At 39.9% G+C, this 22,627-nt stretch overlaps 1 protein-coding gene across 7 annotated transcripts in view; it reads right to left on the bottom strand.

The window, feature by feature from the left end:
- Positions 1 to 22,627, bottom strand: part of SEC16A (SEC16 homolog A, endoplasmic reticulum export factor) — a 31,178-nt gene that overhangs the window by 4,382 nt on the left and 4,169 nt on the right. For 3 of the 7 annotated variants that reach the window (XM_075519941.1, XM_075519940.1, XM_075519943.1), the window contains exons 2-27: positions 18,559 to 22,443; positions 17,821 to 17,966; positions 14,706 to 14,791; positions 13,628 to 13,763; positions 12,612 to 12,810; positions 11,287 to 11,464; positions 10,371 to 10,513; positions 9,829 to 9,890; positions 9,459 to 9,597; positions 8,961 to 9,203; positions 8,537 to 8,634; positions 7,739 to 7,820; positions 7,432 to 7,549; positions 7,077 to 7,188; positions 6,682 to 6,787; positions 6,047 to 6,187; positions 5,817 to 5,930; positions 4,970 to 5,174; positions 4,531 to 4,779; positions 3,754 to 3,842; positions 2,639 to 2,686; positions 2,298 to 2,456; positions 1,977 to 2,054; positions 1,691 to 1,747; positions 868 to 979; positions 392 to 529 (exon numbers count right to left, since the gene is read on the bottom strand). In XM_075519941.1, the coding sequence (XP_075376056.1) occupies positions 392 to 529; positions 868 to 979; positions 1,691 to 1,747; positions 1,977 to 2,054; positions 2,298 to 2,456; positions 2,639 to 2,686; positions 3,754 to 3,842; positions 4,531 to 4,779; positions 4,970 to 5,174; positions 5,817 to 5,930; positions 6,047 to 6,187; positions 6,682 to 6,787; positions 7,077 to 7,188; positions 7,432 to 7,549; positions 7,739 to 7,820; positions 8,537 to 8,634; positions 8,961 to 9,203; positions 9,459 to 9,597; positions 9,829 to 9,890; positions 10,371 to 10,513; positions 11,287 to 11,464; positions 12,612 to 12,810; positions 13,628 to 13,763; positions 14,706 to 14,791; positions 17,821 to 17,966; positions 18,559 to 22,368 (7,048 nt within the window). In that variant the 5' untranslated portion in view covers positions 22,369 to 22,443. The remainder of the gene's footprint in view (positions 1 to 391; positions 530 to 867; positions 980 to 1,690; positions 1,748 to 1,976; positions 2,055 to 2,297; positions 2,457 to 2,638; positions 2,687 to 3,753; positions 3,843 to 4,530; positions 4,780 to 4,969; positions 5,175 to 5,816; positions 5,931 to 6,046; positions 6,188 to 6,681; positions 6,788 to 7,076; positions 7,189 to 7,431; positions 7,550 to 7,738; positions 7,821 to 8,536; positions 8,635 to 8,960; positions 9,204 to 9,458; positions 9,598 to 9,828; positions 9,891 to 10,370; positions 10,514 to 11,286; positions 11,465 to 12,611; positions 12,811 to 13,627; positions 13,764 to 14,705; positions 14,792 to 17,820; positions 17,967 to 18,558; positions 22,444 to 22,627) is intronic. The other 4 variants (XM_075519946.1, XM_075519945.1, XM_075519944.1 and 1 more) reach the window with 4 other exon arrangements.

The following is a 22,627-nucleotide window of genomic DNA, read 5'->3' as shown; positions in this document are numbered from 1 at the left end:
CCCCTTTCTTTCCCCAAATAGCAATCCTGGAACTAGAAACAGGTGTCAGAAGTGAGCATGAGATACTGAGCAACACAGGAATACTACACAGTTCAAGTTTTGCTATTTGGATGGCCTAGCCACTCTGCAATGCGTGGGCGGGGGGCAAAAAAGGCAAAAAAGAGAACACCTTTGTTTGCAGCACACAGAGCTGGGCTTTCCTAACCCATTTGTTTTACTGCAGTTCCCAGACTAATTCTACTTCTAAAACAAATTGGAGTGAAGGAGATTGAACATTCTTAAAAGTTTGTTAAAGGCTACATAATACACACCCTGGCAAAAGTGACTGAGATGACCGTATAACCATAATGACCATACAACCTCCTTACAATTTTATCCACTCATGACACACCTGAGTTCGGAACAAATACATTTGCAGGAATTGGCATTGGAGCCAAGGGAGCAAACAGGTCTGATGGTGCAGGAACGGCACCACTTGACTTGGTTCCACCTGGATTCAGGACGTCAACATAACGGGCTCTGCTTCCAGCTAAAAGAGAAAAATCCAGAAGTAACAGAAATAAGCCTTGTGCTAGTCAGCCCTATGTCTATTTCAAACAGTCTGCCAGTTATGCCATCTTTCAAAATCAGAAACTAATGCTCCAGGAATACAAACAATACTACCCTAGTCACAATACAGTTGTGACAGCAATCCCGGTGCAGAAGCTAGGCACAAGCAAAGCCAGCAATAGCCACAGCTCCATGATTATCACTGAGTTGCCAACTGTTCCCAAACAACTCCAGAAAAGCCAAGAATTCTGCCTTCACATCTTATGCAAGAGAAAATCTGAAGTCTTCCATACTGCAAGCATCAGTGTTGTCTGTTACCTGCTCTTCTGGAGAACATGTTGACAGGGGCACTAGGTGGGCCTCCAGGTCCAGGTGGAACAGTCTGAGGAACTTTAGGAAATCCTGTTGGAGGTGGCGGTGGAGGCTTACTCTGCAGGGAGAACAACAAAAAAAAAAAAATCCAACCACATCATTGACTGAGAGTTTTAAACCAAGTATCCATCTGACTTCTCCTTTTCCTTACCTATTCCACATAAAATTGGGTATACAGGCATAGGTCTTGTAGTGCAGACCAATATTCCTTATCTTCCATCTGATAACTTAACTAATGTTAAGTGGTATTTCTACAACCCATCTACACTCACTCTAAAAGGAAACATTTACAACATTGGTTCTTATCATTTGTTTATGTTTTGAGACTGATCCTTGAATGACAAGGATGGACAAGATGTGTGATTTTCTTGGCTTTACAATGCATTACATTTTTAAAACTATAGAGTCTTCCTACCCTTTTTTCCTTCTATTCTGTTTGCAGCAAATCAATTAACAAGCAATTGCCTAGGTGATGTCAACCTCTGTGAAGAGATACACCAGACTAATTTAGAGTAAATTCCCTTGTAAATTCAATCGCAATTACTGGATCCACACCAGCAACTAAAGACATAAATGGTTCCATAAGGATGGAGACTACAAGAACATGTAACCTGTTTATTAGTTAAAAAAAAAAAAAAAAAGTTGCACATTTTAATCCAAATTCAGTAAAAGGCAACTCTTCAGAGCCAATAACAGATCAAAGAAAATTGTGCGCCAGTAGAGATTTCAGTTTTGCACTTGGAGAAATAATGAGTCCTCAGATTTTTACCTCTTCTTCTGGTTCATCCAGATTAACCCAGCGTTGTTTCTGTTCATCCCAAACAATCTACAAGGAAATCACAGTCAAAGATTAGGAGTTCAAACACAGCTGTTAAGCCAAAAAACCCCCCAAAACAGTAACTTTTTTCTTTTAAAAAGCCGGTCTTGGAATAAGCATAATCTTGACAGTTTTACACACATTTGTTTACTTGTCAAAACAATGTTCATCTGTCATCCAGGAAAACATTTTGAACACATTAAAACGTATAAAGGTTTTTGTGATTTAGGGGCCTTACTGATTTGTTCTTGTCATCAGGAAGGTGAGCTTCATTCTTTCCTTTTCCCATCAGCCAGCGTAACCAGTTTGCACCAGTCTAAAAATAAATTAATCTATTCAGTTAATTCTCTCAACACTGTCTTTACAGGCAGATTAAAAGAAACGTTCATGCAACAATTCGTTTTCTGTTAGGGACTTCAACTCTGAGCCCAGAGTTGCACCTAATAAATAGAAAGAAACAGTTTAGTCAGGACCTCTTAAATCAGTACCCCGGACCAGGAGTTACCTCATATACTAACAAATCTCCTCTAGCTATAGCTACCTTTCTTAGAAAGTTTACCTTTCTAGGTGCGGGCTCCTTTTTTATTTCTTTTTTAGTCTCTTTCCCTACAGGAACAGAGGGAGAAGGAGAAGGCTGTTTTGCTGCAGAGTTGGATCTCTCTCGTCCCACAGAATGAGCAGAGGACTCTGAAGTTGTTCGTGATCTTCGCCCATAGCCCTGTATTACGAATATACAGGAAAGTACAAAGTTGTTACTGCTGAGTGATGCATTACATTTCACCTTGCTAAACAAATTCCTTCTTTGGAAAGTTAGTAATAGAAAGAGATACAAAAGCAAGTAAAAGTAAACATAAATAAGAATGAAGATTTAGTGAAAGAAACAGCCTGCTCATGGCATACCATATGTGCTGAAGACTGAGATGCAGATCTGGATCTTCGTCCTGGTGCCTGGTTAGATACAAAGCCAGGACATGCTTAATAAGCAAGCAGCTAAATATCTGACACAACATTCACTTTTAATCAAAAATTCCCACACAATTCAAGATATTCAAGCTGGTTATTTGGGTACTTCTATCTCCTCTGCCATGTAGGAGGTGCAGAAAAAGAGCTGAAGTCTGGCCAAGTAATCGCACTATCATGTAACTGGTCCATTAAAAAGAGTTAAATCAGGGCACTGCTGTGCACGCTAAGCAGCCCACACAAGAGGAATGACATAAAAATGCTGCACCAGGGAGTGGTTACTGCATTTTTTTTCCCCCCTCCAACATTACATTGTTCTTGTAATGTTCATATAGCAGCTCAAGCATTAAAAAAACCAAAACCACCACCAACACCACCACCACCAAAAAACCCCCCAAAACCAAAACTGTTTCTTCTGTAAGTACGGTTAACTTCTAGTTAAAAAGCCTCCCCATCCTTTATCAAGTTGCCAAATGTATCCCTATTAAAAATGTTTATATTAATTCTTTCAAACAATTGTCACTTCAGGAGACTAAACTTTCAAGCAGATACCAACTTCAGTGATACTTAAACAGTTAAAATATCATACATTTAAAAAAGGGGTTTGGGATTTTGATAAACACCTTCCACATTTCCAGCCGTGACCAAGTGGTAGTCAATACTATACTTTTAAAACTCAGTCACGGAACTGTTCTTTAGGGCTTGCTTGCCTCACTTGCTGATGTACACTACAAGTTCTTCTGGCTATGGAAGAATCATTCTGGGAGATGGGAGAGGAAGGCAGGGCAGAGAAAGACAAATTAAACTCTTCAGACAACAGCCTGATATCCCCCCTCCCCCTTTTAAAAAAAATATTTTTAGAGAGGAAAATTATGGCTAAAATTTTTCTACTACTTCTTCATCATTTATTCCACTGAAGGGGAAGGACAGCGGGGAAGAAAAACTATGCTTCAAGTCTTGCTGAAGAGCAAGATGGAGCCTCAATACACTCTTGTGTTTGCGAAGATCTGCAATGCAGCTGACATTTGCTGAAGAGATGTATGAAATAAAGATACCATGCTAGCCATTCTGCCATAGAAATCCTCCTCTCTCTGTTCAGGGAAAGAGTTTTGTGAAGGAGACTCCGGGGCAATTCTCTGCATTCCTTAAAAAACAAATTAGATTATGTTAGCAGGGGGGAAACACAAAAACAAACCAAAAAAGCCTCCAAACACCACAACACCACTTTTAAGGCAAAAGTTTTCACTAGTTATGAATTTTGTGCTAGAAAGAACCTGGTCTTTTAAAGAATGTGAACTGCAGTTGCTATGATTTTTTTTTTTTTCTCCTGCATGGGTATTATGTTTGTTCTAAACACAGGTCAGAGCAGGCTGAGGGATGCAACCATCAATATGGGGCAGTTTAAGGTTCTTCACATCTCTACAACAGCTCTGCCAAACCTGCGTATGCCTGCCTTCACACGTGCCAGGTTCTGCTGTCACAGAATTAAAACTTATCTGGATCCTAGAAGCTGACGTCCAGAGACAGAAATCCCTGAGGCTCCAATCACAGACCTTGCAAACCGAACTGCCAATCCCAGTGCACTCAGTGATTACCTGTTAGGGTCTAAATCATAATCTGCTGAGTCTGACCTCTCTTTTAAACTAAGCCAAATAAACAGAATGAATACTATAACTTTCCACAGATGTTTCTGTACCATTACATGGTGTTTCTAAATTTCATTACCCAAGACTTGGCTTCCTGTTTTCTAAATATTGAGATATTTTGCATTATTCCCCAAAATGCTTCATTCCCCTTATAAGGAAGGAAAGCTGTTTACTAAGATCCCAGACCTGTTTCCAGGTTTGTCTGCTCTTCTGACCGTGGTTCAATTTCTTGTGGTGGCCCTCCTGGTGGTAGTGCTGACCCTAAATACAGTGGTGATGGTTCAGTTCCATACGGATTTGAAAATCCTGGAGGTGCAAAGCCAGGTCCTGGACCAATAGGCTGAGAAGCCACTGAATAGAAAGGGACACTTCGGACAGCTTCCTGGTCACCAGGAGGAATCATAGCAGCTGACCCATCAAGGACAGCCTGAGGTACTGCAGCACAAAAAAAGTTAAGAGTTATAACTAAACAGAAATTCCAGTGTGTGAGCCTTTTACCCTATGAATAAAATGATACAATGCAGAAGTGAAATCTGTTTCTACCACCCTCTTAAGTGGTTTCTTATACCAGAAACCTGAAACATTTATTTTCTCTCTGTCATGAAGAAGGATATGAAACACTAACCTGAAGGCATCAGCTGCACGCTTTGCATCTGTTGAGCCATATTGGGTAATAAGGATGCTAACAATGCATTTTCAGCACCTGGACCCATGTCACAGCCAACTCCTGCTCCATCACATTGACTAGCATGGTCTAATTCAGAGCTCGGTGTACTACATGCATATGGTGGTGGGGTGGATCTGTCTGTGTTATAAGCTATTGCACCCTCCTGCACAAAAAAGCAAGATCTTATTAACTATACCAGACATTAAGTTCATAATCAAGGGAACATATAGCAAAGGAAATCTGAAGAGTGAAAACAGCACACAGGTTTTTTTAGTGTTTAGTCAAAATATGAGCTGTCAGCCATTTGCAGGCCAAGTTCAACCAAATAATTTAAAGGTTTTTTGCTCGTTTTTTTGTTTGTTTTAAATGGAAGCTTAGTTAATTAGCTCAAGGTTCAAATTTCTAACAGATCTCTTTAAATAAATAGTAATTACTTCCACTCTGTTACAATCTAGCTACACTAGTTCACACACAAGTTTTTTTTTTTCTGGCAAGCAGATCTTCTGCTTACAGCAAGAGTTACTGCAACCTAACGAGGCTTACAATTCTCCTTGCATTACAGTACTAGGAAAAGCCTGTCTCAATGTACGCCACCCTTTGACTATTCTGTATTGAATCTTAGGGCACTAAAGTGTGGTAAATCCACTTGGTTTAAATCATAACACTTGCACTTTATGACATGAATATATCATAAAGTCACTTCATATGTTTCTGTAATTAGCAGTATAAACAAAACAATTTTAAAAATTGGATTTACACTAATCCTTAAAAGAGAATACTTCATGTTGAAAAGTACATTCTGTACCTTGATCTGTCCATCCACATGTCGAAGCCTTACTAACCATGAAGGTTCAATAAAAGATTCCTGTTCTGGTTTTTCTTTTATCTGTGGGTCAAACAGGCGTAGTTGTGATGACATCTACAGGAAGAAATAATTGTAAAGTTTAAGTTAACCAGCCAACAAAAGGCAACTTTAGCCACAGCTTTAACACCTACAATATGAAGCCATAAATACTTAATTCTTCCTTATGTTACCTGGATTAGCTGGCCAATAAGTACAGGTGAATAGTAATGTGGGTCTTTAAGGACAGTTCTGGAAATCACTTCACAATAATGGAAAGCCTGAGCAGCAAGTCCCATTTCAGCTAGTCGGCAAGCATAGATGAATTTGAAAACCTATGGAATGCAAGCAGGTGAAATAAACCAAGCGATAAGAACATTCTTAGAAGTATCAAATGAAAGGCAGTCTGTCATTTCAGTTGAAAGCTCAGATAACCCATTATTACATCTATACTAGGCAGGAGAAGAAAAAAAAAAAAGAGGGGAAAAAGCATTCAATTCTCCTCTTCCACCCAATGTATCCAATAGAAATTATCCATTTGTCTACAGCTAATGCCAACACACTCTGCTGGATCTTTCTTTTGGAATATAGCTATGATAACAACAAAATTTAAAATTCAGAAGTTCAGAATACACAGATGAAAAATGCAAAAAGATTTAAGTGACAACAGGAAAAAAGCTATCTTGCACTATGTTATCCACGAATATTTCATGTTACAGTGGATAAAATATTTGCTGTGCTGAATACAGCACGTGAGATATTAAAACCTTGCATAAAACATGCCAAAATAAAATAAATAAATAAATAAAAAAGAGAAACAGCTCTTCACCTGGAAATTGGGCAAGCAGCCAGGCTGAGATCCTAGTGACTGTGCATATTCATAAGCTTCTGTTCTTTGAATGGCTTCATTGGTGGCAAACTTAAAAAATGGCAAGCTATTTGGGAATGGGAGAGGAAAAATATTATTTAACATTGAGATTATATACGCTGACAGTAAATAAAGACAATCAGAAATAAAGTCAGAAACATAGCTCTTAGACACACAATATCAATAACTTCTACTCCTCAAACAAGGACAAGGCATCAAATAGCTCAAAACCAGCTGTGGCTAGTGATGATAAGGGGAGCAGTGCAACTCAGTCTCTCAAGCCATTAAGCTTTCATTTTCGCATCTAAAAAGTAATGTTTTTTTTTAAAAAAAGAAAAAAAAAAGGAAAGCCAAACCTATGATTTGATCCAATTAGGACAAGCTTTGTTGTCTTCCTTGTGTAAACTCCAAAACCAACTTGGGCCATAAGGTAACAAAAATGAGCAGCATCCAGCAGGCCTTTAGAAGCTGTAGAAAAATAAGTGACAAAACTCAGGATATTTTCCTCTCGGTAGCACGTTGTAATTCAGCATCCAGTATTGTTTTGGCTTTGCATTCAGATACCTTCACAATAGAGACACAGCCATATAAAACTGTTCCACTTTACATTTCACACAGCAATTGCTTGTTTTCAAAAAAATAAGCTGAGTAATCAAAGCTTTCAGAAAGCTTTTCCTTCAGTCATCACCCTGTTCATTCCCCAAGAGTTACCAAGAGTGTCTCCCATGGTAGCAATGGTCCTGGATTCCAAGTCCACATTATTGGTCAAGTTGGATAACACCATTGCTAGATGAGGCCTCCAGTCTCCCCATTTCTCATCTCCACAGCACTAAAATTAGAAGAATTACTTAAGTCAAATCAGTGACTGGAGCTCTGCATGGGTGTTTCAACCTAAAAAGGACTAAACCAACTTATCTGACAATTCTAGGAAAAGCACATGGAAAGATTACCGTTGTGAACTACACTACTCACTGCTGTACCTCTTTAGTCTCAACCGCAGCTCACGCTTGAATCTTACCGTGGATGCAGCTGGCATCCTTCCAGACATGAGCTGGTAAACAGTCTGCAGAGGGTCATTAATTGGGAGACTGTTGGCAAATCTACAGAGACATTATACAGAAAAACAAAACACAAACACGGGGTAAGCAGTTAAAGTGTACTTGAACACTCAGTGGCAGTTAATCTAGCTTAGTTTAAGAGAAGGAAGTGCTGTTTGAAAATACTACACTGAATAAGCAATTGCCCAGTGCATAATGTTCAAAAACAAAACATTACTAGTTAACTGTATCTGCCACTCTGACATAGGTCAGTCCAAGCTAGGAAAAACCTCAAGATTCTCCCCATGCCAGCTGACTAGACTTAGTACATGATTTCACAAGCTCAGGAAGCTGACAGAAAGTTTTTCTGTCTGCAGACAAAGCATGCACCAACACATCCGCTTCTTTCAGGCAAGGAGAATGAAGGGTACAACAGAGTCACTTGGCTTTAACAAAGTTGACAGTTGGGGTTTTGCAGTTTTTTCAAAGCCTGACTAACAGCACCTGTCAAGCAAGCCCACAGATGACACTGTTCAAATACCCCTTAAATGGAACAAGTGGCATAGAATAACTTCTCAGGTTTCAGTTTATGGCCAGAAAGCCCCAGAATAAAAAGTAACAGATGACAACTGACAATACAGGTAAAATTAAAGCATAATTCTTGCATGAGCTACTAAGGATAACTCATGATTTTGACATTAAGACTTCTGAGCACCAAGTCTCTACCTCATTAGCAGAATAGGTGGTCATATTGTACTAATCAACAAGCAAAACAGTACCTGGTCATAACTCTTGCGTGTGTTCTGCTGTCCATTTTGCTGGCAAGTAGCAGAGCATGACCCCATAAACCATGCTTCATGGCAGACTCCAAAGCATCCTAATTAATACAGAAATTAGTTTCTTGGGAATAGCTTAATATACTACTCAGATAAACAATTATTGTTTTACAGTAGTACTTTGTGACTGAATGAAAACACATTTGTTTAGATCAAATGCCAATATATTAATATGATTTTGGTTTATAATATAAACTGTAGCACATAACATTTTTCCATACCAGTGTAGTGCAGTGCCACGACATATTACATGCACTGCGACTTGCAAAAATTATTTTAACTGACGCCTGGAGCTTTAAGATTTGTGAAAAATAAGTAAACAAAATAAGGCACATGCAGTATTTGGAACAACAGTATAAGCATTCACCTTCTTGCGGCCATAAAGCAGCAACTCTCTGAATCTCTCTGTCTCTTTCTCAAGACTGTCAATTGTGGTTTTAAGACTATCAGTGAGAAATGAGAGCTGGGCTTCACCAGATTCCTCTTCCACTTGTTCCAAAGCCTCATTAGTGAAATCAATCAAATTTGCCTCATTAGGGGACTTCCCAGGAAGCCACACTGTTTTATGATCTCGGAGCAAAAGTTCAGCCAGGTCTGTTCCCACAACAGTCTATACATGTAGAGAATAAAACAAAAACAAAAAATCCATTATTTCAACCTTGCTTTCATTTTATTTGTCACTTCAACAACATGTGAACATCAGCACCTCTGAGCACCTGAAGACAAGTGACCAGTTTACCTGTTCCATCAATCTGTGAACTATTCCAAGATAAGTCACTATACACATATTACTGTCTTTTACATAAATACCATTTTGCATATAAAATATTTTAGGATAGATAAAAATTCAAGCAGTGAGACATACCCCATTCTGCCTGCACAACAGTACAATAAAGTCCCAAAGCAGACTTGCAGATTCTTTGTCAATTAAATTTTTGTTCTTAAAGCACTGTGTAGCTTTATTTTGTGCAAAATTAATAACATCCACTTTATGGGTGTCATCCCTGGGAAAAAGAAAAGAAAAAAAAGAAAAAAGTTTTTAATGAGACAAATTCAGATCATTATTGTGATTAGTATGAGGAACAAGTTTAAAGCTCGTGTATTATTTAAGCAGGTGAAAAGCCACAATTACTTCAAGTCAGTTTAAATCCTGTAATTTGCAGACAATTAAAAGTTCGATGAAGAAATGAATTCTGAACGCATGAAAGTTATTTCTGAAATCTGTAAGAACATACTTAGCAAGAGGACCAGGAAATGCTCTCATCTCTTCTTGCTCTGGAGAATGTTGTAACATAGTCTAAAACACAAATAGAAACCATAAGAAATTCTTATAGCTATGAATTTTGCTTTTTAACAATAAAACCCCCAGACCTGAACATAACCCATAGTGTAATCAATGATATTTAATCCCCAGTCCCTCTAGCTGACAAGCAGTCCTTAGCCCTGCAGAGAACATACGAGGACAATGCTGTCTCTATGAACAGCAATACATTAGAAACAAACCAACATAACTCCAGTCCTTCTAGGAGGTAAGGACTTTACCTGAACAAAATTATAAGGAGGTGGATGATCCAACCATGATTACTACATCTCTCAGAGGAAGAGAATTTTTAAAGTTACTCTTTTACTTACAATTACAGCCCAAACAGGTAAATATAAAGATACATGTGTTGACATATAAAAAAAAGTCAGGAAGCTATAGATCCAAGTTCCCTACTCCCCTTCCAAAAGAAAGACCTGTATTCCACCACCTCCCTTTTTTTCTTTTAAACTTTACCTCCATACTGTGTATTTCAACCAGAGCTGGCTGTCCTTCTGAAGGCAGGTTTGGCAGCACTTTTATTAAGAAACCCCCAGGACCAAACCTAGCACAGATATGAGGTACTGAAAATTTCTCAGGCGTTGAGGGCCTTAAAGGTGCTGAAATAGTAAGAAATATAAAATAAGAACAAGTAACGTGTCTTGCAACTAAGTAAACTTGCTGATGTATTTATCCAATTCAGTAATCCTGCAGTACTAGTGGAAAAAACCCTGCCATTCAATTTGGCTAAGCTTTATAAGCAACAATTAATCAGTTCCATTATAGTCCCAAAGATCTTCTGAAGATGTGCAATAACAAGAACAAAACTAGACTACGGAACTTTAAAATCCACTTATTTTTTCAATGTAGGGGCTTTGATTGTTTGTATCGGACATTTCTGTGATCTCTGTACAAATATATGACACATCTTCAAAGAGCTAATGATATACTTCAACATACTCTGGAAAAGCTTTTGCAGAGAAACAGTGTTTTGTTCCACACCAAAAGGGTAAGAAATAATTATGGAAAAATCTGAAGTTTAAGTTAAACTTTAATCGTTCCCCATGAAGCACAAGCAGTGTAGTCAAAAATCTATCTAAAAATACATTTACAAATGGAAGTATGCAGTTCAATAGCAAACACTGTCTAGCTACTACTGTTCTGTGATATACCCAGGTTTCAGCAAGCAAGTTATCCTTACAATGAAAAGGAAACAAAACTTTGCTCATGTGTACGTACACTAAAACGGCATTTGTTTTCCTGTTAACAGCCTCAATGAATACATGAAAGGCATCTCATACACTACAAATACTAACAGAAGTGCAAACTACTACCGGTAGACAACCTCACAAGCACAGTGCCTTCCCTCCTCCTTCCCCAATGGTGCCAATACCTTGTTCTACAGCTGACCATCCAGTTTCAGTCGGGTAGCCATAATCTGTAAAAGGCTGTTGTCCATCAAAGTTAGCAGCATATCCGCCATATGGATAATCTGTGTGGAGCGACACTGCCTGCGCAGTAGTTTCATACGTATTAGCCGTTAGATCATGATTACTTCTATACAGCTGGCTCTAAATAGATCATATTAGTAATTGTTAGCAGAGAGCGTGAAGTTACACAAAGCAAGCAATACTGCAAGCATGACTCAAGATGGTAAGCACTCCCTCCCAGCTTCGATTCTTTATACTGTTTGTAAACCAGGCTTGCTACATCACTGCATTTGAGAAAGCTACCCCGCAAGACACCTGCAGCAATAGGCTATAGAAGATTATTAATATATCTTAGTGTTCTCCTTCAGTGTTTTTACTACCACTTGATCTGTTCACATCCAAGTATGTTCAGTTCTCTCACAACAGAATATCTATGTGCTTGTGTGAAGAATAACATTATAGAATGAGTTACGGGTTCCCTAGTGTTGCTGTATCAGCAGCTATGGATCAGAATCAATGTTCACCTCTGCTGTAACACTTTGACAGAAAATCTCAACTGATTAAACCTGATGAATGCCTAAATGACTTCAGGTCCCTAAAGATTAATGCCTAAATGATCTCCAATACTACTTCCAATATTACTAAATGAATCAGAGTTCAGACTGGAAAACTACCTAAACTTCCAAGATACATGATGAACCAACACATGAGACTACAGCTAAAATGACACACTCCACTAGCAAAGACTATACCTCAAAAATTACCCAAATATTCTCTGTGGTTTTCAGGTATTTGTACTTATGGCATAAGTAGATGAGTAATCAGTTAGATTTGGGTTTTGCTTTTGAAGTCAAAATAGCATCATACAAATACGGAGTTAGTCTTTTAACAGATCCCAAGTTCAGTAATAGCATTCATGCTTGTGATGAGAAAAACGACATAACACAAAGCCAGGCACATTATCAACTACAGCCAAGCACAGTAAGGGCAAAGTTCTCACAAACAGCAAATGGACTCAGTAGAGGAAATTTTCCATTTCTGTGTGTGTGGCAACTTGCACAGCTGAGTGCTGATTTTGGTTAAAGTTCTCTTGACAACTGTGACAAATATTAAGTTCAAAACTATATTACAAAACAGCCTTAACTTACAGAACAAAAGTTTTCAAAATACATATTCCCCAAGCTAAACCCAGAAATATTTCCATATTTCTAATGTTTCACCCACCCCTAACATAGAGAAAGACCCAACTCAGCTGAAAGAATACTTGATGTGACCATTTGAAACTCACTTGCTGAGAACGAGAGCTGAAACTACTCTGGTGACTGCGAACACTGCGGGAGCTACGGAGACTATGACCAGAATGCTCACTGTGGACACTGCGTCTATCAAATTCATCACCATAAGGATCCCTATGGGGTTCAGATTCATCATCAAAACTTCCAGTAAAACGAGGATCATATCTCCAGTTATCTTCATATCGGTCATGTCTGAAGAACAAAGAAATGTACAAAACAAAAATGAACATAGCCACCCCTACCCCTGAGGGAACTGACTTCACTGCATACCTGTCAAGAAGAAAACCGTACCTACCTTCAGAAGGGCTTTTAGATTATTTCCTAGATTGAGGTTTTTATTACAGTAAACAAACTGACATTTCTTCAAGAAGTTCACCCAGAATATTCAAGATCAAGACCAACATCACACTCAGAGTCTGTTCTAGGAAAACCCACAGAATGTTCACCCGATCTGAAAACAAGTCCTACTGCCTTAAATCCTTTTCTTAACAGTGATGTGACAGCTCATCTGTTTTTCCTCAATGACCTATGTTAAAAGCTACAGAAAGGACTAGCAACATATATCTGTGAAATATGTGCAATACTGCATTTTAGTAGTCTGTTACAGGATGCATCTGCATTCCTAGAGGATATTGAGAGGATTTTACTTACAAAGCTCCACGATCTACTGAAATTCTGATGCCTGATACAACTATCACAACAGTTCATAAATTTTGAAGGCTTTGGGGCAGATCTTCAGCGCATAAAGCAGTATTTCTGTTAGTGCACAAGCAAAGCCTCAGCCTTTGCCTTAACACTTACTGCCAGAACTTAATTTTCTGGTGATGCATTTGACTATGGAGAACTCAGCCCTGAAGAAACCAGAACTCAGCCCTGAAGAAACCAGTACCAGATTCTCTGCCTTCACTCAGACATACACACTAGTTCCCTGATCGTCATCAGCACCTAGGCCCTGTGCTGCCCTAGATCTGGAAAGAGCACTGAGAGAACATGGATCGAATGGACAAACCTGTTGCCATATGGATACGCTTCTCTCTTCTGGTAAGGGTTGTGTTCAGCATCATACCAATACCTCTGATCATAACTTCTAGGATCTCTGTATCTGGGGTCATATGCTGATGAGTAACGTTCCCAGCGACTTGGATCTTTGGAAAATAAAAATAAATGGTTTAGATATTGGAAGCTGTTGCCTATAACTTTTTTCTACTCCTTTCTCTTTAATTACATGCTGATTTGGTCCTGAAGCATACAGCAAAACGAAAATAATGTACTTAAAGCTTCATAAATATGTAAACTCATTTTTAGTTAAAAAAAAACCAAACAAAACAACTAAAAAATCAATTTCACACCTTTTGGAGAAACATGGTTATTACAGTTAGCTAGATACTCTTGAAGGGACAGTGTTTACCATCAGAGAGATAGATCTTTTCTAACAACTTTAAAACTCGATCATAACATGATAATAACTCAACAAATATTAACAGAACCTTTGTGATCAGTCTTCAGAGCATCATGCTAAATGTCTCAGGATGTGGACAGATGTTGCTTAAAATCCTCCCAGGCACTATACAAGCAATTATCTTCAGATTACCAATGCCAGTATGTCTCTGTGAGCATTCAGATAATTATGGACAAAACCCAATTCTAGTCATGAGTCAATTCCTGTCCACACCCACCTGAAATTTACTGTAGAAGTCTGCCTGCAGGTTACACACCAAGGATACACCCCAGCAAATGACAGGCTTGCAACACATTGAAGAAAACTATTCTGTAGACTTACAATGGTGTGCTTTCACAATGGAAAGGCAAATTGAAGGCTGGCAGTGAGGAAAAAATTTTTTATTTACTACTTCTACTGAATAAAAAACATACAGGAAGGATGGCACGGTATTAAGAACTGAAGGAAGCCCAAAGATCAATTTTCAGCAAGTACAACTTTATTTGTGCTGGTTGTGGAAAGGATATCAGTTTTACCAATATGGAAAAATATAATAATTGTCTGATCTTAAAGTTCTTCTTACCCACAAATTTTAGTTTAAACCTGCAATTTTCTATAGAAAAATTCAGAGTTCATTTTGACACCTTACCTCCATAATCATATGAGTTTGGGTAATAGCCTGGATAATAATCACTCCATCCACTTTTTGTATAATAATCTTCAGTATACCCTTGCCTGAAAGTGCACAGGTATAAAAAGTTATTATTCCTCCTTCAATCTCTTCTAAAGTCAGCAGGAGATATGAAGAACTATATGCCACAACTGAATAGTAAAGTTTCATATTTAAAATAATGCATTTACAGGAAATAAGGAATCATAAAATTAAGACTTTACAAACCAATATATCACTAAATTGTTGTGTGCCATAAAAAGCTGACAGGCCTTACTACAAAAATTACTAAATTATTGTATAAACTGCTTTGGTGGTAAGTTTAATTACTTAGAGACAACTAATCACAAAAACTCCTGCTATAATTAGCATCCTTTGAACTGTCTCAGTAACTTAACAAGTAATGAAATAATTGCTCCCCCAGCTTTAACAGTGTTTTGTTATACATCTTATGGTGATGAAAAGAGGACTACAGTCTGGAGAAGAGGTCACGAAAATGGGTCAGGACATGAACTAGCACTCTCGCAGATGGTTCTGAACAGAGGGTTTCAGCCTCCAGGGCTGCCATTGTAGCATCTGTCAACAGTGTTAAATAAAGTCAGAAAAGAAACAAAACCAAAATGCACTACACCTTTCTTTGGGTACCTGTCCAAAGAACTCAATATTGTATCACCTTGTTTGACTTGGAGCTGATGCCAATCTGTGGCTGGCAAGCACACGGAATACTAATACTGGAGGGCTAGCACTACCCTAATCCCAGTGCTTTATTTTCATTCTGCACTCAGTCTCTTTCTCAATCTCAGCTTTTCACTAGATGCAGCAATGTTCTGAGCATTAGCACAACCTTACATTTAATACCTCAGTGAATAAATGAGATAGCATTGAGATGCAACTGTAACACAGCGCATCACTACACAACCAATTCCAGACATCTAGGTTATTACCCTTCTCAATAGGCTTGGATGGACAGTAGTGTGTAGAAAAGGCTTGTTTTTCATTTGAGCAAATAGAGAGGACCGAATAGAAGAAAATACTCATTTACAGAGCCCATGTTAGAATACTGATTGTCCAAATGAACAGAACAAGCACAAGAACCTGTCTGAAACCAACACATCAAAGTAGGAGTCAGTGGATATACAAAAGATAATTGGAATACTTTTGATGGAAAAAGAAAGATGTGGCCATTACTTGAAAAATCATGAGCCTTTATTATATGCCATTTTTAGGACACCATCCCACAATTTCTGAAAAAAGCTAGAAGATGAATCTTAGATGAAAAATGTATTGTGTCTACATACATGTACATATATGTGTATGTATACATGTATGTTTATACCTACACGTGTATATACACGTGTGTATACACTCACAAACACACATATGTAACACACGCACAGGAGGTGAAGATACTTAATGCCAATGTGGAATGATGGGAACTTTCATGCTCCTCTACAACTGATCATACAACTGATAGTGCAAACTCCAAAGTGGCCAAGCAAGTCAAGTGATGCTCCTCCCTGGAACGTGTGGGAAGTTTGCTAACACAGCACCTACCTCTGCAGAGGAGGAGATTTGATCTTATCAGATCAGGTTTATCCACCTAACCAATCTTCTCAGTGTCCTTCAGAAAGATGTTATTCCCCTCCCCAAACAGAGTTTACAAAGCTGCATCATCAATACTGGTACGTTAAGGGCAAGTTTCAGACACGCTATCACACTGACTTTGCCACTCTTAGGCTCTGCTGCCCTGCAGTACCATATCACAGTCCACATCCGACTGCACTGTCACATCGCACGTCAACACTGACAGAGCTACTCGTAACGGGCTTTGATCTGCCCAATGCCACCTATAGGAATTTCAACCTCTTATAAAAATAGTACATAAGAAGAGTATACACCAGGAAGTGCTACTAGAGATTATTATCTCATGACAAGATCTCACAGTGCACTTAGATTCACTTAAGAACATGATAAAACTTGCCACATGCAGCTACAGCCATTGTTTTCTACTGCTCAAGGCCAATATACACCTCCTGTAACCTTCTGGAGGTGGTAAGCAAAATGTTATGTTTTTAATTTGAAGACTGCTCCATGAGTGAACTACCAACAACAACAGACTAATACTAGAAAGGGTTTCATCATTTCCAGACAGATAACTTGGCTTCTCTCTTGGAAACCTGCAAACCCACCCATGAGATAGTGCAACAGTACCATTTCATCATGAATTTCAAGTTCATACAAATCACTTATGCAATAAACATCAGAAAGCAGTAATCCCTGGAAGGTAATTTGCTGCTTCCTGCTTCAGAAATACTAGAGATTTTGTTTCTGCTTTTCATTTAATATTTGCAAGTTGCATCTGAATACATTTTTTCTCTTTAGTTTGTAATCAGCCAGACCAAGGCTTTTAAGTTCTCCTAATTCACGTGCTACCTGCATCAAAACCTGTAGTGAAGTCAAGTGGGTGAAACATGCCCACATAGCACCTTTGCTACGTGGACCACAGTTTGAGAATTGTGTGAGAAAGCTTATCCACATAGTTGAACTCATCATCAGACAAATAAACCTCACTCAGCACCAGGATGTTTTCACTTGATTCACCATCTCTTGTCTTCTGAACATCTGAAACACTGTGTATCAGTAGGCCACACATACTGCTATGCTTGCAAGGCAAATCCCAGACCAACGTGCAAAAGTGCCATTTATTAACAGAACTAGGGGCTACTGCTTAAGTGCTAGCCAGAAACTAAACTACTATTGATTAACAAACCCACGGCCTACATCGCTCTTTCACAGCACACGTGAAAGAGCTAACCTCAGCACCAAGTCCATCGCAGCGACTTCCTGCCTGGCAGAAATGCCAACAACCACCCAGGGAACTGAATGAAAGGAGTAATAAAGCTTTAGCAACAGAAAAGACTGCGGAATTGTATCCTTTTCAGACACGGCATTTGATACCGTCCATTCCTATGGCAGCACACAATGAGTTTTTCAACTTCCTCGCTGCGGCTTATGCTATAAAACTTCAACAGGCATCATTACATTCACTGCTTCAGGATACACCAGATCGTTACTCAATTTAGGAATTGCATACCTAGAAGGCGGCCTGTCAGAGCAGTGACTAGCTCTGGAACTAGGACGTTCAGGCTCAGAATACCGATAGCTCCCAGGCTCCATATAAGCAGTGCTGGTGCTATCATAGTGTCTGTACCGTGGGTCATACTGTCCATAGCTATCCTCCTAGAAAAGAGATTGACATGTAAGGCAAGAGGCTTCCCACCTCCAGGAATAAACCTTTAAAAACAAACACATCACCGTACACACAACTGTGATACCTGAAGAGATGCAGATCAATAGACTACAGTATAGCATAGACTACAGTATAGCTTTCGATACGTGTTGTGGCAAGTTATATTCAAGTCTATTAATTTCCTAAACTTAAGAAAAAAAACCATTATGTCTAGACTAAAGGCAGTTCAAGCACTATGCTGGCCACTCTGCTAAACTGTCAATAATTCAGGCAGCAGATGGGAACCAAATTTGAACACCTGGGCAGCTAAGACAGTTATAACTGCCAACTTTTTCCAAAGAACCAAATAAATTGCTATCAGCTGACATCTGTACCAACTGAAATTGGCATTAGCAACTACTTTAAGTTTTTATAATCTTTGTAAAGATCTGTTACTGCTACCTGGATTTTCCCTACAATTGAATACTTAACATGAATGCTATACTGAATGTGGATCATGACACAACTGGTTAAACTCATAATTCAAAGATGAAAATTATTAATACATACTGAGGGTGGAGGAAGGGAAAAATAAAAATTTACCATGTAATAAAGATGAGCTGCTGTTCTGGGGTCTGCAGGAGGATAAGGTGGAGGATATGGAGGCTGGTAAGCATCATAAGGATGTCTGTAGTAGTAGTAAGGGTTCTGGGGTGGACCAAAGGCATCCTGAGGAGTCTGAGGCAGGGATGGACGCTGCAGGTCTTGTTGCACATTTGGCATGACCGACTGACTGGTGGTGGTAGAAGGGGCTGTGGAAGTTGGCGCACCCGATGGCTGCCCAGATGCTGGTTGCTTATCAGGACTCGTCTGATCGTACCTTGTTGTCAGCTGTGCTGAACTTGCCTCTTGGGGACCCACAGGTTGAGGATGGTTACTCAGCACCTGGTTCTCACGCTGCTGCGATGCCTGCGTGGCTTTAGTCCCTGCGGCAATCTGGTAGTTTGAAGGAACTGAGGACTGCCCAGATGACGTTGGTTGCTGCATTTGAGCTGCTTGTATTTGTGGTTGAGATGGCAATGCTCCCTGTACAGCTCTGTCTGATACAGCCTGATGCTGTACATCTTTTGTCACCTGTTGATAGAAATGTTCTTTGTCATGCATCTCAGGACCCACCTGACCAGCGCTACCAGCTGACTGTTGAGGATATACTGGACCACCAGAAAGTGACTGAGTATGCACCTGTACAGAATTACTTGCACTGCTTTTCTCCAACGTCCGTGATACTGTGAAGTCGAGCACTCCAGCAGCTTCTTCTTTGCTATTTGAATGATTTGCAGAATTATTAGCCTGTACTACAGAATTAACAGGAGGGACTAGTGCACTTGCACTTCCACTGGGGAGATTCGTCCCAGGAGAAACGGATGAATTAGACCCTGGCTTGCTAGCAAATTCAGGAATAATACCTTCCATATTAACATTCTTTTGCCCTTCTGGAGCCAAATTAAGTGGAGTTTTCATAAGCAAGTTTGCAGGCTGATTAGATGCAGTATCAGAGGAATTAACAGGGCTTTGTAATAAATTATGTTTTAACAGATTAGTATTTGGAAGTGCATTAACTAATAGAGATCCAACTTGCATCACAGGTAATGGCACGTTTTCCCCAGAAACGATCCCACCAGCATGTGAAGTTTGGGGATTCATTGCAGGCTTGTCCCCAACCCCAGAGTCCTTCATTGGCTGATTGTTTTCATTGCTGCTTAGCTGATTAGATAGAGAAATAGAAAAATTAATTGGCTGAGCCAAGTTATAGCTTTGATTAGGCTGAGCAATCAGGATAGGCTGATTTTGCAAAGACTCTGTAGGTGGAGAAGACAACAAACTTGCATAACCAGAACTTGCCTGAGACTGAAGTGCCTCCTCTTCTCCCATTTTGGGAGGATTCTCAAGATTTTCAGAAGATATATTTCCATCTTGGGAAAGCTGCACAGCAATAGCCCCTGGTTTACTTGGCTGCTGGTTAGACAGGCCTTCTTCGGGTGGCTGAATGACTTCTACAGTTTGTTTGGCAGGTACGTACACTGCAGGAGCAGCAGGAGCTAGAAGAACATTTCCCCCAAAATTAGGTAACTCATTATGAGCCCACAAAGTTGTTGCTGGGCTATCACACTTCTTAACTGCTCCCTGAGCTCTTGTTGAGGACCTTCTCTCAGATACTGATTGTATGTTTTCCATAACAGGTCCAGAGTGCAACATATTTCCAGCTTCACCAGTGACTGCAAGAGGCAGTGGGTGTACCTGAGGCATGAAAATAGTTTCCAGATTATCTGGTGGCTGTTCAAGATTGCCTGGGGACGCAGCTGGCACAGCTGTATTTTTCTTGATATTCTTTTGGTTTGAGTGGCTCTCTCTTAATTCAACCACCATCTTTGCTTGGTCAATCTCTACAGGTTTTATACCAACTCCATGGGACCTCACAGGTTCGAAAGAACTATTTGCACTTGTCTGAAATACTCCTGTAGGCTTAGGAGGACTTGGAGTTGGAGGCTGGGATAGGTTACCATGGTAGTTCTTGCCCAGGTTTAGCTCGCTTGAATCGCCTCCCAAAGGAGAGGAGTCAATCTGTTTAAAGAAGCTAGCAGAAGATTCTTCATCAGGCTTCCCACTTTCTTGCTGAATAAACGTACCAACTTGCTCTTGAGGTCTTGCTGAGCTAGAAGCGCTCCTATGGCTAATGTTGCTATAGTTTGAAGATACACTATCTGGTCGGACAGGATGAGGTAATGAATCAGGTGCCTCCAAATTTGGTCCTCCTTCAGCATGGCTCACAACAGCATTCTTTGGAAGCATCTGACCTGGAAAGGATCCATATCTGTACACATCAGGACCAGCAGCAGGGGATGAAGCATTGACGTTCTGTGGTTCACTTGGCAGCACTTCTTGATTCTGAATGCACTCCAGGTTCTCAACATTTTCATACTGTGACCCACCATTCCCAGACGTGTCACCTATACGTGCCTTGTCATCACTAACAAACATAGAGTGCTTAGCGGCCTGTGTCTCCTGCTGACTTACAATTTTAGGAAAGTACTGGACATCCATTCCTTTTTGTACCATCTCATTGGCTGAACCTGTACCAATCTGCGCCTGAGAGAGAACGTTAGTTGCAACCCGCTGAGGATGCATTGGCTGGTGATACAAGGATGCTGAATTTGGCTGACAAGCATCAAACTCTGTTTTCTCAACTATGTAATTTTTTTCAGATGAAAGTATTTCTTCATTTTCTGCCTCATCCCCTTTGAAAAACATGGAGAGAGTTCCTGAATCTCCATCTGTGGGAACAGGTCTATTGGATATTTCAGACATATCTGGAGACTGGTTTTTGGGGTTATTTTCCTGAGCTGTGGGAACAACAAAACTGAAGTCTTGCAGTGGTGGCTGTGGGTAAAACTGTTCCTGGTATGGTTGACTTAACCAAGTGTTAGTCATTTCTGTGTTCTGCCTAAACACATTTCCAGGCTGGATGCTGTTCATGTGATAATTGCTATTTGCAGAGCCGTTTTTCCCATTCTTTTCACAACCAGCGGATAAAGGCGCTTGCATGATATTTTGTGGAATACCTTGATGTACAGGACCCTGCTGTAAATTTGCCTGTGGAGGAGGATGAGAAGCACTAACAGAAAACTGAGAAATGTTATGAACGTCAGTTTGAGAAGATGGCTCAGGATAGGGCACAAAATTTCGAACTGGAGACTGCAGGTTACCTTGAACGGGCCTCCACTGAGACATAGGCTGCTGAGGAGGTGGAGGGAAGAGTGCTGTTGCATTGGGTCCTGAAGGAACATCATTTGTATCTCTACTAACATCTTGTCTACCTCCAGGTTTGTTTGACGCCGACACCATTCCAGGATGCACACTAAAAGAATTTTCAACTGCTGCTCCTGTATTATAATGCAATGGTACTGCAGGCCCATGGAGTCCAAGATCTGCATTTGGATGCACTTCTGTAGTACTATTTATAACATATCCTGGGGACGGCGAAGGAATCGGAACATTAGAAAACGTACTGGTATTTATTCCTGGTTGAGATACAGGAGCTGACAAAGACGTATGCGGCCCATGAGGATTGTCCCCTGCACGTGACGGTGAAGTATGCATAACAGCTGGCTGCGGAAACACCGCTGGGGAAGAACTTTGCATAACCAATGCATTGCCCTTGGATGGATTATCTAAAGGGGAACCCTGTGGAGTTTGTCTGCCAAATGCAAAAGGGTCTGTCACAGGCTGCACTGGGGCAGCTGTTGCATTTGCTCGTCTACTGAGCGAGCCGTTTCTCCAGTACATATTCCGAGCAATGCCTGCAGGAGGTGGAGCTGCCGCTCCTGCAGGAACAGTCTGTGGAGGTTGCTGCATGATGGCCTTCTAGCAGGGTCAGGTGCTAGATGACAAACTAGTAGTGGATGCCGGAGACAGATTCCTTCTTGCACTCTGTTAAGGCAAAACAGATGACAAGTCAGTTTCTCTTCTCACAATACATGCAGCACTTAAGCAGTTTTTATTTTAGAAACTAAATTACTCCAAGAACCTGAAGTGGAAAATATCTCTCTCTTATCCAGAATGCATAAGAAATTTACACATAACATTGTATTTCTAAATCCAAGTCCAGTATTAA

The sequence above is a fragment of the Mycteria americana genome, chromosome 17, assembly GCF_035582795.1.
Source record: "Mycteria americana isolate JAX WOST 10 ecotype Jacksonville Zoo and Gardens chromosome 17, USCA_MyAme_1.0, whole genome shotgun sequence".
Lineage (NCBI taxonomy): Eukaryota > Metazoa > Chordata > Aves > Ciconiiformes > Ciconiidae > Mycteria > Mycteria americana.
This window is presented reverse-complemented; position numbering and strand designations above follow the sequence as displayed.